At 28.6% G+C, this 20,745-nt stretch overlaps 1 protein-coding gene across 4 annotated transcripts; it reads left to right on the forward strand.

Annotated features, from left to right (window-relative positions):
• Window positions 1-2,272: 2,272 nt before the first annotated feature.
• On the forward strand, window positions 2,273-20,712 carry LOC124947761 (elongation of very long chain fatty acids protein 4-like). 4 transcript variants are annotated; one of them, XM_047490360.1, is made up of 7 exons: window positions 2,273-2,840; window positions 5,263-5,561; window positions 15,515-15,596; window positions 15,792-16,060; window positions 16,455-16,626; window positions 16,756-17,033; window positions 17,666-20,712. In XM_047490360.1, exons 3-7 carry the CDS (start codon window positions 15,518-15,520, stop codon window positions 17,825-17,827), a joined length of 960 nt encoding a protein of 319 aa, XP_047346316.1. In that variant the 5' UTR covers window positions 2,273-2,840; window positions 5,263-5,561; window positions 15,515-15,517; the 3' UTR covers window positions 17,828-20,712. The 4 variants fall into 4 exon arrangements, with proteins under 4 accessions (XP_047346316.1, XP_047346319.1, XP_047346317.1 ...); XM_047490361.1 differs by lacking the exon at window positions 2,273-2,840 and adding an exon at window positions 3,838-4,704; XM_047490363.1 differs by lacking the exon at window positions 5,263-5,561.
• Window positions 20,713-20,745: the final 33 nt, after the last annotated feature.

Below are 20,745 nucleotides of genomic sequence, written 5' to 3' on the forward strand. Positions count from 1 at the left end.
ATTTTCTTCTCATGTATTGCCCCATTTACATAGGTCTCTCACACAAGAGAGCAATCTATTCAACAAATGAAGTTAAGAATGCAAAACGTCGATTTAGAAATCACGATGAGTATGTATGTTTGATATTTAACCCTTTAAATGAATATAATGAAAAAATTAATTATTCGAGCAAGTGCCTGATCACTTTTGAAACTTTATTGATCATTAAGTCATTAAGTTTAATTATGTTATCAATAATATAAAGTAAATAACTTATATCTATAGAGATAGGACAAATTATAATAATTGTGAATAAAAAGAAAATATATAAAGATTTAGTATAAACTTAAAAGGGTAGAAAGATCAATCATTTCCCGAGATAGAAATTGTCTTGTCACGATTGCGATTTTTATGAGTAAACAATTACAAGGTAACATCTTGAAAATGTCGGTGTATTATTTTAATGAAGAAATAAATGCTATTTTATTATAATATGGTCGTTCTAATGGAAATGCTATAGCTATACAACGTCTTTAGATGAAAAACTATTCTAATCGAATGGAATGATTTTTTTTTCGAACATTTTGTATAATATATATTTAAAAATCTATCTTTGTAATGTTTTTTTTTTCAATGTAATTACAAAAAAAGAAAAAAAAAAAAAAAAGAAAAGAAATTGACATAATCAGATTATGACACGTATAATATAAATAAATGTGTTCTATAAGTTTTTTTTCTACAGAATATTTTATCGATCATAAAATTATCGTTTAAATATTATGTAATATCTAATTTATTTTGACATAAAGTTATTCAATATAAATATTTCATAGAGAACAAATTAAATGACTTTGTGATTCAAATAAGAAAAAAAAACAAATCCCTAAACTAAAGACTAACGAGAATATATTTCTTATTATATATATATATATATATATATATATATATATATATATATATATATATATATACTTCTTTTACTTAAGTAATCATGTCGGTTGTTATGTACTTTGATTGTGATTTATTTTAAATATTTAAAGGAGAGAGAAAACGCACATGCGCACGCATGCGTATTCGCATGAATTGCCCATCGAACGAACATCATCCACGTTTAAATCGTATATCTAAATATAATATTTTCACTCAACAATAAAGTCATATGACGTTTGTTAATGACGTTTCATCATGGACAATTATATTTCCTCTTTCCTTACTTTTCTTATCGACACTGAAATGAAATTTTTTTTCTTAGAACGTTTTCACAGTAATATAAATCGAAAAGAAACACTCAAAAACACACGTACTCCTTATCCTTTTTTTTCAAAACATTGTAAAGTGTAATGATTATGACTTTACTCTTGGAAAGGAAAGCATGCATTAAACAATGACTTTCACGATAATGAACGAATAATAACTCGTTTTTTTTTCTTATTTCTTTTTTTTGTTTTTTTTTTTTGTTTTTTTTGTTTTTCTTTTTTTCTTTTTATAATAAGGAACATGTGGATTGGTTTAACAACGAAATGAGGAAAAAAAGGATAGAAAAGATAAACGTTCAATATCGGAAATGACGTAAGAAGAAAACGATAAATAAAAATTATAAAAATTATTCTTCCTCGTTGCACGTATCAATGTATAAAATATTAAATTAAATCTTGAAGATTTGAAAATCAATCGTTAAAACGTGGAAAGTCCTGTATGTATATACGATTAAGAGTGCAGATTTCTTCTCGTAAATTTTCATTTTCGTCGTGTCTAATGTTCGACGAACCGTGAACTCTCGAGTACACTCAGGTGCATTTCTGTGTTCATTCATGAAAACGAAAAGAAGATCAACGAACTTACAACGTGTCCTCTTTTCATATCTCTCTTCAACCTGTTAATAGAGAAAAACGAGTAGTCATGAAAATTTTTTTCGTGATAAAAAAAAAATATTATTTGTCATTCCTATAATAAAAAGCATTACTTATATTCTTTCAATCTTTTAATTTTTTGTTTACAATCTATTAATTTATCAAAATGAATTTATCGAGACTCTATGTTTTTTTTTTTTATTCGTAGCATTTTATTCTTAATCAAAATAATAATAATACGGAATAATTGATATGAAATAATTTGGCAATTATTTAATAATAATAATTGAAATAAAAATATAATAAAATTCGTAGATTCACGTTTACCGATTGAAAATCTTGAGTTAACAGGTTAACAGGGTAACGTTACACGATCGAATTCGATGATAGAGCTGCAAGAGACACCCCTCGAGGGTCGTATTGATTTCTATGATGGCGGCTAGCCGGCGCCCGCCGCCCTCGCAGTTCGTCGGGAAAACCGAAGAAACGTTGGCTCCGTCTTGCTTTTTAATTGGTGTCATGGAAATGAAACGTTCCCTTCTTAAATTATAACAATTGATCGGCAAATAGTTCGGGAAATATTTTTTTTTTTTCCAATCAACGATTTTAACTTTTCGTTGTCAAGAAGTCTCGTGTTTTTTTTTGTTTCTTCTTCTTTTTTCTCGAGGCGGTTGTCCTGGTCATTCACATCGAGAAAAGTTCGTAAGAAAAGCGAAAATAAAAACGAAAGAAAGAAATTTGATGACGGATCGTTTGATATATTTTAATGACTTTTACATTTTAAAAAAACAAGTGTCTAAACTCCAACCAGTGTCAACTGATTTATATTAATTAAATAAATACGAACGAGATAAAGAAACACAATCATGACTGTGGAGTGTTGCTCGAATTCGATTGAAAAATATCATTCATTTATTTTGCGAGTGAACAATCAAGACATCTACGTGAGTTAATGGAATTTATATGATCGGTATTCCTTGAAAACTCGGAGTTTCGATAGTGCGATTGCATGTAAGTATCATAATGATTTCGTCGATTTTTTTTTTTTTTCTTTCGTTTGTTTGTTTATCTTTTTTGGTTTCTCTTTTATATTTTAGAAATTCGATGATATTAATATTAATTCGAAAACTTGTCTTATATAATAAGACATCCTCGTTATCGATAATTTCACGTGGCCAAGTAAAACGTGTTGGTAAGACAGATGTGTACTGTAGACGCGTTTTAATTAAGTTCTTCGGACGTTTGGAGTAATAAGAAGGGTGCTCGAAAAAATATACGGCATTTTTTTTTTTTCTGAAAGAAAATTATGCACAATAAAAAGTTACGTGTGTGATTTAAAGTCCTTTTTTTGTTTGTAAATATCTCTCCTACAATTATCTCTCTCTCTCTCTCTCTCTCTCTCTTTCTCTTTCTTTCTTTCTCTTTTTCTTTCTCTACCACCACTCTATCCTTTTTTCTCCCTCTATAACTTTCACCCGGATATTATCAACATTTGTGTATCTTATACGTAGATGCTTTCTCGTGAGCGTTGCTTTGAATCTACGCTGGGTCGATAATGAAACGGATGAGACACGAAAGTAAATTCACATCATCAAGTTCTTCTTCTAGGATATTTTAACTCCTTCACGTGTCATGATGCGATTGAATTGCTCTCTGTTTGTCTTCCTTGATCGGATCAAGAACAAATGAAAGGAATTGATTTTTTCTCTTTTCCTTTTTTTTCTCTCTTTTCTCTTTCTTCTATTTTTTTTTTCTTTCTTTCTTTTTTTTTTTTTTTTTTTTTTTTTTTCATTAAAATAATCACAAGTTTAATAACGGCAAAGGAAAATTATCTATTTAAATTTTGTAAAAATCAATAAATTCATTTAATATCTTTCCATTTTTTTTTCTTTCTAGATAAAAAAAATTTGTTTCTTTATACAGAAAGAACTAATATTATTGTAAATATTGTCATATCGTTGTTTACATTAGACTTTTATTAAAAAGTATACTTTTTCTTCATTTAAATGTTATTCATTTAAGAAATCTTGAAAAAGTTTTAAATAAAACTTACAAAAATTGAATGTTGGTCTTTATTTCGTAGAATTTAATTTGTTGAATAAAATTGAATGACGTAATAAATGTCGTACGAAAAAATATTTACTCGTATCAGTGCACGTGTCGAGCGTTAAAAAAGAAAAGAAAAAAGAGGAAAAAAAAGAAACAAAAGAAATGTTGAAATCTTGACAAATCTTTACGAATCTTTACAAATTTTACTTTTGAATATAACAGGTGAATCGATTAATAAAAATTGTATAAACAGATTGATGTATATTTACTTATTGAGGATTTCACGTTATCGTGTTTTCGTAATAAATCTTTCAATTAAAACTCATACATCGATCAATATCGTTTCGTAGAAGTATGAAAGCTCCATTATAAGCAACCTCAATATTCTCGTTCTACCCGAGAGATTCCACTTTCGCTTGCTTCTTCTTTCAAGCTACATATACAAACATAGACACACCGGATATATTAGTCAAAGTGGTCTTAATCCGAGAGAAATCTTCTCCGTGTAAGAAGATATTCACTAGTTAAAACAAACGATAATAAACAACAAAGGTAATAAATGATGTCATTTCTCTTTAACGTACTCGTAACAAATCGAAGGTGATAATTCGCGGTTATCGTGTAGAACTCACGGTTTAATTTGAGAATTGTAAAATCGTTAGATCGTCAAATATCGTTTGAAACTTTTTATCAATATTTTTCAAAAAGGGCACATGACAAGGAAGAATGTTCAAAATTGCATGATCGTAACATTTCATTTTTCACGGATAGAATTACTTTTGCCATATTTTTAACGATCACGCACGACGCGCGCCTATCTGCACATGTAAGTATTATATTTTTAAAATCATTTTAATTAGAGAAATGTTGTTTTGAAATTGTAATCAGCAAAGATATATATATATATATATATATATATATATATATATATATATAAATATTAACAATTTATAATACAATGTCACAGTGGAATTTTTTGTCATTTGTAATTATTTAACTGTAAAATTTTTAAAATGTTTACATTAAAAATATTCCTTTATATATTATATCTTAGAAAAGGTTATTATTATACTTACAAGAAAGTTGAGAAACATTAAAGTGCTTATAAAAAAAACTAACACTGTCAGCAGATACGTTTTTAATGTATAGCAATTTGTAGCGCATACATATATACATATATACATATATACATACATACATATATATATATATATATATTAACATTAAATTGTATTTATATTAGTTATATTGTACTAACAAGAAAGGAAAAAAAAATATATTGAAATAAATATAGATTGAAAAAAAAAAAAAAAGAAAAAAGACAAATAACACTCTTACAGTAACGTTTTTCTTTTTGATTGGCGAAAACGACACGAAACGGAAGGAAAGAAAGAAAGAAGAAATCATTCGATCAAAGAAAGTTGTTATCGAGGAAAGGTGTGAATCTTTGCTGAGCACTCGAGTTGTGATTCGTGGGCGAGCATATCCCAGGCCTAGACATTGACCTCGAAAGCGAAGAGTATCCTTTGGTTCAGTACAGAGACATCATTACCACGACTATTACCACCACCATTACTGCCACCACCACTATTGCCGTCACCACCATCGTTATTACCACCACTACTGCTCATCATCATCATAATCATCGTAAGACGAGATCTGACGTCAGCTATAGGATCAGCGGTACGTGAATTTTTGAAGCGTCATTAAAAAGGTCACAGGTTGTTTTGTAAAGGAAAGAAGAGAGAAACGAAAGAGAGAGAGAGAGAGAGAGAGAGAGAGAGAAAGAGAGAGAGAGAGAAGTTTAAAGTAATCAAATCAAAATCATACGTGGTATTTATCCATAACGTCAAACTTTTATCATAATAATTATATATTAATTACTGATTCTTAACGAAGAACGTTAAACGTCATTCTTAGCGGCTAATTTATTTTTTCATCTGTTCATTATCGCCGTTGTAACTTCCAAACGATCGATTATCTTATCGGTTAGCTAAAATAAAATTTCTATTATTCGCACTGCTTAGTGTTCATTTTATTATCCGTAATTCTTGTTTTCTCATTAGGGAAAAGAAAAAGAAGAAAAAAAAAAAAAGAAAAAAAAAAAGATTCTCGTAGAATGATCGTAAGAAGATTTCTGTTTGATTATTCACATATATATTCGCTGTTATAACTCGATAGTATTAACGTCTGTGTAGTTTATCTCTCTTTATGGAAAGCGAAACTTAATAACCACTAGATACCGAAGAGGATGTTGGTTGAGAACGGTGAAACCGATCGTCGAATGATCACCAGTTTCTATTCTCTTTCGCTGAAAACAACTCGTTTCCATTCGTGAATCAGCTTTGCATACCAGAAAATAGATAAGATTAATTTTTGTTTTTATGCTACTTGTTAATCTTCATTGATTACAACTTTATTAGATTATATACGATCGATATATTTTATTATACTTTCCAGCACATAGAAAATTAATGAACTCGTTCGCTTTGATACTTCATGAAAATTACTGTTACTATCTTTAGGATTTTATTCTTAGCGAAATAAAATCATTATCCACTAATATATATTCGCGAGAACGTTTAAAAGAGTACCCATGATATTATCTTATTCGAAGATCCATCATAATTTAATTCATGAATTTGTATTCTCTTTAATGAGATTTCAAAATGATAAGCAATTTATCTTTCGATTATTAATCAATATGATTATTATTTATTTTCATATTTTCATTTTATGTAATATTTATTGCTTTTCTTCTTTTTTGATAGAATCACGTATTGAACATGTCACCAATAAAAATCTATCTATGATCGAAATGACTATATATCTGGTTTATTGATCTGAGAGATTCGTTGAGAGAAAGGCAGTACAGACTACTCTCTATCGAGTAACTTTTTCTTTCGTTTCATCCTACCATGAAGTATATACCTAACGGATATCGTTAAGATGTATTTTGAAAAAGCTGTTTCACTCATCTCAATTATTTAAATATCTATTGACATACATTCTAATTGAAAATTATTTCAAATTTTCCAGAAGTTTTCTATGAATTTCTTTTTAGAATCTTTAAAACATCTAACACAAAATACGTAATGCTCATTTCAAATTTGATGAATCTTCGATCTTCCGTTTTTTCGTTGAGAAAATTTGAATAATAAACGTAAAATTCGCAATAAAAACAAATTCATTCAAAATTTTTATTCTTAAGTTTTTCATCCTTGGACATTCGAAGAATCGAACGTGGAGCACATAATAAAATTGAGTTTATTTCAAATTTGAATCTTCAATCTTTTCGCGCTAAAACGTTTAAAATATCAACTCGATAAATACAATGAAGTTACGTTCTTTCGAATATCTATTGTTTCCAAGTAAAAATTGTTGAAATATTTTCTTGGAAACGTTACCTCGTAGAAATCATTCATGCAAGAAACGGTAAATGGGCTTTGAACGTTTACGAGCTTCCTCAACTACACAGTACATTTTTTTTTTCTTTTTGATATAATATGATTATCTATCGTATCGTTTCGAAAAAAAGTAAAAAAATAAAAAAGATGAATAGGCCAAGAGATAGATTTTATAAATATATGTATCCAATTTTCAGTAAAATTATTTACTGAAACCGAACGTCTTATAATTCTCATAAAAAATTGAATATTTATTCAATGGTGCGAGCTCAGTTCTTGGAAACTATCCGGTACTGTGTAAATATTTAACTTGATCAAGCCAAATATTATTTCATAAAATTTTAACTAAATTAACATCTCGCAACAATTCGTTTCCGATGACGTCAAAGTGTTTCAGCAATGGTTCGATAATAGACGATAAGAGAAAATAAGGACGAAAAGATCGATGATAAATGTTGCAAAATTCTTTTCTAATTTATATTTCATTAATACATTTATACTAAAAGGATGATTGAATTCATAAGAGTATCATTGATTACATTTTATCGGCTATTAATTGCGAAGTCATTAACCATGAATCACTCGACGACTAATCGCAGTCCCGTATTTGCGATCATAATCATCTCCATCGAGCAGATTCATGAGTCAGCAAAAACAGTTGACAGATAGCAATTGGTTAATATAAAGTGACAAAAAAAAAACTTATTACTCGATTTAATCAAAATCAAAGTTACGATCGAAAGTTCATTTTTCGAAATGAACGTGCACGTTCATAGTCGTTATAATGAACGATATCGGAATTACGTTTAATCTTATCGGGGAAGTACGTTAAATTTCATAGTTTATTATCTTTACTCCGAGTGGAAATGAGAGACAAGGAAAGATAAATATTGAACAAAAAACAAAGGGAAAAAAAATAAAAATAAAAAAATAAAAGATTAGAAAATTAGAAGGAGATTAAAGGAAGATTAGAACATTATAAAAGATCGAAGAGAAAAAAGGAAGCAAATAAAAAAAAGAAAGAAAGAACGAAAGAAAAGAAAAAGGCGAAAGATTAGAAAAGTTAGAAAAAGCAAATCAAGAAAGTCCGTGTACTAAATTACCTCCTTGAATTACTGTCAAAGCTTACTGTTACCTGGATCCCTGACGAAAATAGAGAGTGTAACGTCGACTCTAACACGATAAACGAGGTCGCGCGCAACGCGTCGCCATTTCTCATCTCATCGATTTGAAAAGAGCCAAGACAGGAGGGTACACACATACATTCTACTTTTAAGAGAGAAGGATGCGTTATTCATGCAGGTGTTTTCTGTCCATCTTCTCAAACGACCTTAAGATGTTTTCGAGTGCATAATGATGAAGTTTTAGAACCTTGACCATCATTATCTTTCACATACCAAACATTCAACAAAGTTTATACGATTTTCCGGAGCACTTTTCTTTCTTTCGTATTTTATATATATATATATATATATATATATATATATATATATATATGCGTCTGTGTGTATGTGTGTGTGTGTAACTTTGATTTATATCATCGTATAAATTTAGTACCTCAATTTTACTGCTACAACTATCAAACGGTACGTAATATCGAGAGCAATGCTTTTATTTATTTATTTTTTTTTTTTTTTTTTTCATTTTTTCACAAAAAGTTAGACTTTCCTTTCTTTCTCTTTTCTCGTTTCTTTCTTTGTTCTTTGTTCTTTGTTCTTTTTCTTTTTACTTACGAACGAATAATATATAAACAAGATTTTCTTTTTTTCCTTTTTATTATTTAATAATAATATTCGATTGCCATCGAATTCTAAAAATACAACATGCCTCATTACCACGATGACACGTTTGTACTCTTTAAGCAAAGTGTGACACTTTCCAAACTCCCATGAGATTGTCATAACCAACCCAAAGCAAAGTCACTCTTTCGAAATATAAACACTTACATTCGATCGTTCATGTATCCTATTATTTTTCTAATAAGTCTTCAAAAATGCCATAGAGATAGATTCCATTCATAGATTAATTAATAGATCAATAATGTATTTATTAATGGTGTTCATTGATTTTAGAAGATCATGATATTATATTCTTTCGATATTATGACACTTGATACAGCTATTATATCATTATATCATTATATTATTTCCAATAATGTTTCTTCGTACAATGTTATTTTCTCTTCCTTTAGCGAAAATATAAAATATAATAATACTAATATAGAACCGTTAAAACTCGCGAACATAAAATCGAAAGAAACCGATCGTTCTCCCGTAGAAAAAAGGAAGTACGTTTAAATGAAAGTTTCCTCCAAGCCATCCATGATTCTCTTTCGATTGTAACTAGATCTCCACTAAGATATATATATATATATATATATATATATATATATATATATATGTAGATTATTTTAAAAATAAATTGCAAAAATTTCAGAGCATGTTTTACTTCTACACTATAAGAATAAAACAAAAAAGTCGTCTAAACATAGATCCGGAAATGTTTTCTTTCCAAGTTATAAATATTTTTTATATTCATCAAACAATATGTTTCCTATCGAGAAATTCATGTTGCGATGTCGTTGCGAAGTACGTATTAATGCGAAAAGAAATCATTTTCAACATTTCCTGAAATAAGATGTTGATAACAATTTCAGATATTCGTCAAGTCCGTTATTAATAATAAAATGTTTACAACACAGAAAAAAAGTATTTCCGGAATCTTGTTTATACAACTTTTCTTTTTTATCCTCACAGTCGGGTAGAATATACTATTAAAGTTTGATGGTCTATTTCTGAAACACACACACACACACACACACACATATATATATATATATTCTATATGTGGTTGACATTATTTCGAAACAATATTCAGGAACGATGATCTCTCAAATATGTATTTTCTAAAGTATATAAATAGATATCGTATATTAGGATTGTTCTGCTCGAACGATTCGATCTTTTAGATCTTTCAGATCGAATCGAGGATAAAGAAACGAAAGAAAATACTATTCATCTTTTTTTTAACAAATAACAGGTGTCATATACGTATACACACACACACACACACACATATATATATATATACATATATTAAAATAAAAATACAGATGTCAATTTTGTGTACGTATTGTGTTACGAAACGAATGAATTAAAAAGAAAAGATTTCAAGCAACACTGGATTGAAACGACATCAGTATGGTTTCCTTGAAAGAAATCTTCGAAGTGGTATAGGTCAATGAAGAAAATGACATGGGAATTTGTTGTTAGCTATTTTTTTTCTTTTTAATCGAATCGATTTGTCTTATCGACTTGTCTTATCGTTCTCTTTTACTCTCTCTTTCCCTTTTTCTCTCTCTCTCTCTTTCTCCCTCTCTCTCCCCCTCCATCTTCATCTCTCTCTCTCTCTCTCCCCCTCCCTCTTCATCTCTCTTTCTCTCTCTGTCTCTTTCTCTTTGCTCTCTTACCTTGTTTTGACCCTGAGAACGAAATAAAAAGAGAAAATAAAATCACATAAGCAGAAGAATGAATGAGTATCACGATCTCTTGCTCTCTCTCTCTCTCTCTCTCTCTCTCTCTCTCTGTTTCTCTTTTTCTCATTCGTTTTTATCTCTTTTTATTGATACCGTTTCTTTTGAATATTGAGAAAATACAACATGGTAACCCAGCTTCCAGTTGACTCCATCTAGACACATATATAGCTTCGGTAAACGGTCCAGAATCTTATTTGAATCAGTAAAATATACAGAAACAGGTTTCTCGCCATGACTTTCGAGTTTTCAGACTTTTCGTTAGGAATTCATCCGAGTATTTGTCAGCTTTTTTTTTCCCAATTTCATCTCATTTATCTTTTCATCGAATTAATTTTATTATTCGATAATTATTAATTTATTATTATTTATTTGTTTTTTTGCTTTATCTTTCTTTCTTTTTTTTTTTTTTTAACAGTTAAAATAATATACGATTTAAAAAAAACCGAAAGCGTATATAAGTTTTTCTTACACTGAAATCGATCGTCTCAGGTCGGTCGACTTAAGAAGGAGAAATTAATGACTTTCTTTTTTCTCATATCTTTATGCCGAGAGATTATAGATAACACATTGTTATGGTTTAACAAATTGGCAAATGAAATATTTGAACGCAATAAATGCTAATAACTAATCAAATAATAATCATTATTATAATATTAATATATAAATAATAAATAACGTTTATAAATAATAAATAATATTTATCTCATTAATAATTAAACATAAAAAATAACGAACATTTGTAAAGTCTAATGTTAATTTAGTATTCAAACAGGTTAATTTAATTAATTGGTAAATCGTTAAATAATGAATAAAATCGAGATTCGAAAATCGAGGTCAGTTATCAGAAAATAGGACAACTCAACGAGTATTCGTCGAACTTTGTGAGGAAGAAACTTTGGCCTTGGCAAAGGTTCAGTTTAACATAAACGGTACCTGTCTCTAGGTGAAAGGTAAATAAGATGGTATAAAATAAAAATGTTGAATGAGTGGTATGCGGTAGAGGAAATATGTATGTAGTGGGATTGAACAGGACTGGTCCAGCGAGAGATTCGGGTCTAAAGCAACAAAAAGAATCGAAAGACAGAGAATTTGGACCGTTGACCTGTTTTAATTGATACATCTTTACAGCTTCTATCACCTACTTACATATGTAAATACGTTGTATATACGCACATTTTTATATCGTCCCAATGCTTTCTCTTCGATTATCGAATCTATATTATTCTCGTAAAGGAATAAGAAACAAAAAAATGATATTTTTGTGTAATTCTTTTAATCCAAAACCCTTGGTTAATTCAAACGATAATTTTTATCAGAAATCTTATTTTATATAGTCGATCAGAAAAATGACGATTGCTGACTTGACTCGACTGACTACTCCAATTTCCCTTTCTAAACATAACTTTTAAACGTTAATTGTAACAGGATTATTTTGTTGCTACGTAAGGAAAAAAAAGAAAGAAAGAGAAATCAAATTTCAATGTTATTATTACTCGTTCGCTAACTTTTAAGAATGCGTATAAAATAAAAAGAAAAAGAAAGAAATAAAATGTATACGATATTAACGTGAATCAATCGCTAAGCTTTTAAATACATACAAACAATCAAAATATATATATATATATATTTGGATTGTGTACATATATATATATATATATATATATATATATACACACCCACCCACAAACACAATCACACACATACGTAAATATTGGGTTCCGATCCATATTGTATAATTAATCGGACAGTGACAGTATCGATAGAATTGATCGAATTGAAAAGGAATTTTTCCAAGTAAAACCGATTATAGAAAAAAGTATCCGGTGTCCTTGCCCGTGAAAAAAGTCAACTCGGTTGATTACTCTCAAGATGGTGAACAAGTTGTGGTACTCTCGCTACGTAAAATGAGGTCATTTCAAAGTCGTTGATCTTCATACGAGACTCGTTTGTCCTGGAAAGACGAAATACGATCGAAAGGAGCTCCGTAGGAGGAGCAAAAGAAAGAAACGAAGGAAGTGAGATTACAAGGGTAGAATAATCTGAAAGATCAGATCATTCTTCAAAGTTCACGAAATCTTACTCGAATGTACAATTTCAAACGATTTATCGTGATCATGATCAACTGTACATAGTATCCCACTACTACTTAGCTAGCCGGAAATCGAAGTTGTCTCAGCTTTTACATTTTGGCCTTATTTGACGTGTTAACCTCACTCCACGAACGTCTTCCACCTCTCCTAAGGGGTTTCGACCACCACTTCTCTTCCCCTTCTTCTTTCACGGTTACCTTTCGTGGACCCACAACCAAGGTTATAAAGTACACCGATCACTTCAACGCGAAGCGCTGCCACATTGCCGATCGACGTCGTCTTCAATATCACTGTCCTCATCATCGGCACAGCCCTGCTATTCGAAAACGACAATTCCTCGGCAGAATTTTGGCAAAGTCAGCGGTCTTCTTACTTCGTACTTCTTCTTCTTCTTCTTCTTCTTCTCCTTCTTCTTCTTCTTCTTTTTCTTTTTCTTCTTCTTCTTGTACTACTATTACTTATACTTTTTCTTCTTTCTGGTTTTCTTCTTATTCTTCAAACATTATTTTTTTTTTCTTCTTCTTCAACTATTTCTTCATTGAGAAGAGTGATTTCAACGTTCAGTTTCATGCGAGGCTCTTAATATTGTGTTACCGTCTCAAGAGAGTATACAAATTGACATACATATATATATATATATATATATACATATATATATACATACATACATACATACATATATATATATATATATATATATATATATATATGACTATATACTCTATAGTATTAAAAGTAAGATCTCTTGAGATTTCAATTTGGTGGCTAGAAAGTCAGCAAGTATCGTGCTTGAAGATCGCCTTCATTTTATCGGGGAAAATTGATTCTGCAAGTCGAGGTAAGAGAATATATTTTATTTTTTGTATCATTATTCATTCGTGAAAAAAAAAAGAAAGAAAAAAAGGATATTTTCGTTAAAAAAAAGTTTCGCTTTAAAGAATCATACAATGATCAGTGTCGTTTTAATAAACGTGATATCATTAGTTTAATGATAATAACTTTATACTCCTCATATTTTTCCTTGGTTTTTTTATTTCGTTCTAATTGAATATAAAATTTTTACAAAATATCGATCTTTATTCTTCTTCTTTTTTTTTCTTCGCCATCGTTTATCCAATATTTGTATACGATTTTTCGTGTTTTCATGAAATTACAATATATTTGAAATTTGCAAATTGTGAAAAATGTGAAGTTTATAATATTCTCTTGATGGTACGATCAATTGATTAATCAGAACTTTCACTTTGGGAAACCATTTATGTCGGAGATAAAATGTTCATGTTAACCGGAACTTGATGAATTTACAACAGACAAGCTAAAGAGAAAGAGATCATTGATTTCACTATGAAATACCTGGCTTGTTCTCGTGTGCATCTTTATGACGCGAGAGAGTCGATATAACGGATAATATATTGTCGATTTTATTATACTAATAATAAGAAAGTTAAAAATTTTAACATGATAGATTGAAAATTAATTGCATCGTAATTTTCGTTACTTCATATTAATTTAAAAATGCTTTCTCATTTTATATAATTCATAGGAATGATATATAATTCATAAGATTTTTTTAAATTTTATAATAAATGTAAATATTTGTGTTGTACGTCGTAAAATATTTTTAAATTAAAAGAAAAATAGAAGAGGATAAAAAATAAAAGAAAAAGTGAAATACAGATAGTAAAAAATTATTAATTAACACAAAGTGCAACAGTTTCAAGGAATATTAATTTCTATTTTTCACAGTTGTTAAAATTCAACTTACAAACGGATAAACACGTCTCGAAGAAATTAGTTCCGGTGAGGGTTTAAATTAGACGATAGTAATGAAAGTTTCCATGCGGCGTGAAAGTTATCATAGTATTCACTCAAAGTGAATGACCGTAACTATAATGTGAACATAGGACATTAAGGACATTAAAAACATTAACTTTTTAATAACGTGTTATTAAAAAATATTGTTGCAAATTTAATGTCACTTTTTTTTCCTCGACTCCTCGATTTAATATTTTTTAATTTCTACGAATTAAACGAATTACTAAATTATTTCTACAAAATTTCTTTGAATTTTTTTTTCTTTTATCTTTTCTTTTTTTCAAGCTTTTTATAAATCCATCGAAGACAAGATTTCGTAGATTTTCAAGCAACGGAAAAAAGGAAAGAAAAGAAATAATGAAAAAGAAAAGAAAAAGGATATAAAAGATTTTTGTTCTTAACAAAATCGATAAGATAAGAAGTGGCTCGTTGGCTCGTTTCGATGTCAAGAAAGTTAAATATTTCTCAATGTAAATTTCATTATCGACATTTCCGCTCCATCAGCTAATAAAGCACGATCAAACACACATACATATATATATATATATTTATATATATATATATATATATATATATATATATATATATATGTAGATACTTAAAAGATAGTCAACCTTGAATTTCCTGTATGAAATGAAAGTCGAAGATTGACCCCGTAGGTTTCTCTTTTATTGCAACTCCTACCATCTCTAAGAAGATTTCTAAGAACTTCAAAGCACCCAAGAGATATGATTTTGAGATGAAGGAAAATGATGAACAAGAAAAGAATCTTATTTTCTTTCGTTACAGACAATGGCGAGCTTTATTAATTCAACGACGATATTTATGAACGACATCTACGATTATTATCTCTGGACTCTCTCTTTGGCAGGTATAATGGATTTTCTTATTAATTATTATTTGTCGATTATCAAACATATCATGATCTTCTTTTCTTTCTTATTTGTTGAAATAATATCGAGAAGTAAAAATAATTAAAAAAAAAAAAAAAAATTATTTGTTATCAAATTTTTTTTTTCTTTTTTTTTTTTTCGATAATAAAAATTTATACGAATTTCCCAATTAGACGAAAGAACGAGAGGATGGCTACTAGTCGATTCACCAAAACCAACTTTAATATATACGATGCTGTACCTCATGATCGTTTGGGCTGGACCAAAAATTATGAAAAAACGAAAAGCTTTTAAGCTTACATGGGCTCTTGTACCGTACAATCTTACCATGGCTTGTCTCAATGCTTATATTGCCATTCAACTTTTCGTTGCTTCTACAAGGTTACGATATAGCTATGTTTGTCAACCAATTAGACACATAACTCGTCCTGATGAGATGCAAGTACGAACGCATTATTAATATTTGGAATAATATATAAATTAAATAAATATAAATTAAGGTTTAAATTAAAATTCTCCTCGAAAATTAATTCTTTTTTTATTTATTATATATATATATATATTTAATAATTATTTATTTATTATATATATATATAATAATTTTTAATATATATATATATATATATATATAATATATTTATATATATATATATACATATTGGGTTGGCAACTATGTGATTGCCGGATTTCAAATAAGAAGGAAACGACAAAATCCGCAATCACTTAGTTGTCAACCCAATATATATAATAATTTTATATTCTATATTTTTTATTTTATAATTTTATATTTTAATTTTATATTTTAATTTTATATTTTTTAATATCATTTTTCATAGATCGCACACGCAGTATGGTGGTATTATTTTAGTAAGCTCTTAGAATTTTGTGATACATTCTTCTTTATTTTACGTAAGAAGGACAATCAGTTAAGCTTCCTGCACGTCTACCATCATTCGACGATGTTCTCCCTTTGGTGGATTGGTATTAAATGGGTTCCAAGTGGATCTAGTAAGTATGACAAACTTTTTATTCTTTTTAAACTATCTGAGAAATTTATTACGAGTATAGATTTATTTTGATAACGGTACACCTTACGAAACGTTTACTCAATATTAATAATTCTACTATTTATTTTAGCTTTCTTACCAGCTATGGTAAACAGTTTCATCCATGTATTGATGTATTCGTATTATGGGTTAGCCGCTTTGGGTCCCTCAGTTTCAAAATATCTTTGGTGGAAGAAATACTTGACGATTCTCCAGTTAATCCAATTTACAATGGCTCTGATTCTCGGCATCAATGGTATTCGATCAGGCTGCGATTTCCCTCTTTGGATGCAATATGCACTTGTCCTTTATATGATCTCGTTCATTGTTCTATTTGGAAACTTTTATGCTAAAGCCTATATCGCCAAGGTGAGTACAATAAATACAACATATAAATCAATAGATACAATATATGAGACAATTCTTAATATATATATATATAATATATTTAATATATTTATTAAATATATATATCTAATATATATATCTAATATATTTATTAATGATAATATAAGTATATTAGTGATACATTAAAATACAATGAAATATGATAGGATTTTGTAAGTCATTTAAATTTCTTATTATATTTAATATATTTATAGGAACTCATACTAGAATATAGAAATAGTTATTTTTTAAATAATAGATAATCATTATTCATTTGAATAATTAATACAATATCGTTTGATAATTTATACAATATAAATAATCAATTGGAGAATTAAAATGCAATAATTGTTTGATAAATTTATCAAATCAAAGATATAAAAGTAGAATACGAATAAGTCACATAATCATTTGAATATTTTAAAAATGTAATCGATACATTGAAGTTAATCAAAATTTAATATTTACGAGTGATCAGTAATTATTATCGAGTCTCAAAATAAAAAAAAAGAAACAAAAAAGGGAAATGAACAATACGTGTTCAAAATGTTTTATATTTTTATCTAACAATTTATATTAATGGAATTTTTTTTTTTTTCTTTTTTCTTTTTCAGGGTAAACAAGCGTACGCGGAGAGACAATTGGAGAGGCTGAAGACAAAGAAATCGAAGATCATTGAAAACGAGAAGAAATCCGAAGAAGTAATCAGTAACGGGATACTTACAAATGGCCACGTCAATGGATACGTAAACGGCGTTACGAAACGGAAGGCTTAGTCAGAGTGATCTTCAAGGAACTTCGAAGAATTTTTTTTTTTTTTTTGAAAAAAGGAATCACTCGAACTTTATCGTAGAATTTAATTGAGGAAGAGACATCTTGAGAGCCAAAGAGAGCCCATTTAGAACGAATTAAAGGAAAAGAAAAAATATATATAAATTAAAATAAGGAAAATGGAAAAAAAAAAGAAAAGAAAAAAAAAGGATAGAGAAGACGATTCTTCATATTCTTAATTTTTTTTTTTTTTTTTTTTATTCATCCTCATCATCGTCATCATCGTCATCATCATTGTCATCGTCATCGTAATCGTCATTGTAATCGTCATCATAATCATCATTAAGATCATTGTGTCGTTCAAAAAAAGCATCGATCTCGGCTACTCTTCTTCCTCTTCAATTTTTCGATCGATCGATCCTCTCTCGTGTTCTTCAAGTTACCGGCCTGCGGCTTTTTTTCTCCGCGATCGCCAAAATCATACTTCTAATCGTCGATCCGAAGGAATTGTACATATTATTAATATATTACATATATAAATAAATGAATAAATATATATATACATATATATATATATATATATATATATATATATATATATATATATATATATATATATATATATATATATAAAACACACTTACCAGAAATGTTGCGATAGGGGAAAGGAGAAGGGGAATTGTTTAAAATACATATTATAATTAGCGACGATCGAAGAATTTGCGTCGTCGGAATTCAGTGCAGTGAAAAAAAAAAAAAATGATAATAATGATACAGAGAAAAGAGAGAAAAAAAACGAGATGCAAGTTCGAAAGCGACGCTCTCGTTTTAAGACTTCCGCAATTTCGGTCAAGCGCGTATGTATGTAGGTACAACGTACCGGCAGGAATGAGCCCGCCGAAAGTGTGTCACGATAAAATGTCTTCGATCATATATTTTTTCTTCTTTTGCTCTCTTTTCTCTCTCTCTCTCTCTCTCTCTCTCTCTCTCTCCTTCTCTTTCTTTTTTTGATTCGAAGAATAATTTCCATAAAGATAAGATATTGCACATAAATCAATTAATCACGCGTACAAAGCGAGATATCTAGAAAGAGAGAAATAGAAAGAAGGGGAAAAAAAAAGGTGGAAGAAAAAAGAAAGGATCAAGACAAATCTGTTTTTATATTTCTCTTTTTGAATTACTATAATTATTACTATCCGATAATGTCGTCGACTTTTCAGTAGTAATTTTATACGAACGTTTTTCTATGAATATCTTATCGTAAATAATTTTATCGTATCTTTATTATTAATAAAAAGAAAGAAAAAAAAAACAAAAAAACAAAAAAGAAGAAATAAATAGATTTCTTTCGGCGTGCGCTGATTACAAAAATAAAAAAAATAAAAAATGAAAAAGAGTCAATAAACGAATAAATAAATAAATGAACAAACAAATAAAAGAGTCGCTCCAAAACGCGAAATCGTTCGATCGATTTGTCATCATAGAATTTCTTCGATACTTTTTTCTTTATTCATCTTCTTTTTTTTTTTTTTTGTTCTTTCTTTGATCCTATTCATTAACAGGAGGGCTCTAAATTGTATTCGGCACTTGCCTCTGCGTGTAGATCGCGGATGGATAAGTCGTGCCAAGAAATCGTATTTAACAAATAAATGTGTACAATATTAAAATAAATGCATACAATACGTACATACATACATACATACATACATACATATGTGTATACATACATAAATACGACAGTATGATTCGTGGGTAAATCGGTATCCGTTTAATTCTTTATCTATTATCATCATGAGAAATGTTTAGATAATATCCTATTGTTAATTATGTGTTTGTCATTATGTAACAACTGTTATATAAAGGTCATTGCTGCGCAATGTCGAAAAGAGGTGAATGCGTCCTCTTCCTCTTCATTTCTCATAAACTTCTCTAATTCATTTTTAGACACGATCGCAAGGAATTCCTTACATTCTCGATATAGCGATGATAACTGTAACAATTGATTTCAAAATTATTATTCTAAAATTACGTGAGATATTTATAAAGTTTTTTTCGATCTTTACGTTTCGTATCGAAAATCAAAATGCGTATGAGTTTATTCATTCTACTGTATAAATGATTAGACGGATTAACAAAATTTATAAAAAAGAAAAAAAAAAAAGTAAGATCGCTTGCAACGAAGCTTCAAAAGTAATTTTTATTTCAATTCGATTTTCAGTTTAAATATGAATCTAAATATGGTATTATCGAAAATGTAAAATTCATACAGACTCGGTTATGGTAGAAAAATTGTTTCTTAAGTATGTTTTGAAATTTTTTTATAAGGGCAATGAAAAATGACGAATGAATGATAATATTTTTTTGAATACGTCCGTTTATAAGTTGCCTATCAGAATTTATACGTAATTTATTACGTTCGCAGGGATATATCAATTTTATAATCTAAATGATTGTAAACAAATTGATAACATTTATACCAAAAGTCAAATTAGACGACAAGATACATGAATAATTTCGATTCAATTTAATTTTCATTTTTAAAAGTTAAATAATGTATACAAAATCGCATATGCAACAGGATTAAATTAAAATAAATAAAAAATGTAGGAAATATGTAAAATGGTGTTAGCCATTAATACGAACTATATCGGTCGTGTTTATTATATATCATACGAGTAAAAAATCCTAGTTCTTTTTATCTTACTTATTTATCATATCGACGCATTGAGTACGGCATACGTTTTAATGGTTCTACGAGTGAACAAAATTCATTAGTAAATAAATTAAATATTGATTTCTTTTTTATTATAAAATTTTCATAGATATCATTTGTGCACATATTTTTTTTGTAATTCGGCGTGAATAAATTAATATCAATTTTTATTAAGCATTCTCGTTAGACGAATCGTTTTCTTTTTTTTCT

The sequence above is a fragment of the Vespa velutina genome, chromosome 3 (genome assembly GCF_912470025.1).
Source record: "Vespa velutina chromosome 3, iVesVel2.1, whole genome shotgun sequence".
In the NCBI taxonomy this organism is placed as follows: Eukaryota; Metazoa; Arthropoda; class Insecta; order Hymenoptera; family Vespidae; genus Vespa; species Vespa velutina.

Bases quoted from the DNA above. Each gene is read 5' to 3' on its own strand.
- LOC124947761 (XM_047490360.1), top strand. From the start codon at position 15,518: ATGGCGAGCTTTATTAATTCAACGACGATATTTATGAACGACATCTAC. The intron at 16,061-16,454 runs GTACGAACGCAT...CATTTTTCATAG, and splicing joins CTCGTCCTGATGAGATGCAA to ATCGCACACGCAGTATGGTG. The intron at 17,034-17,665 runs GTGAGTACAATA...TTTCTTTTTCAG, and splicing joins CTAAAGCCTATATCGCCAAG to GGTAAACAAGCGTACGCGGA.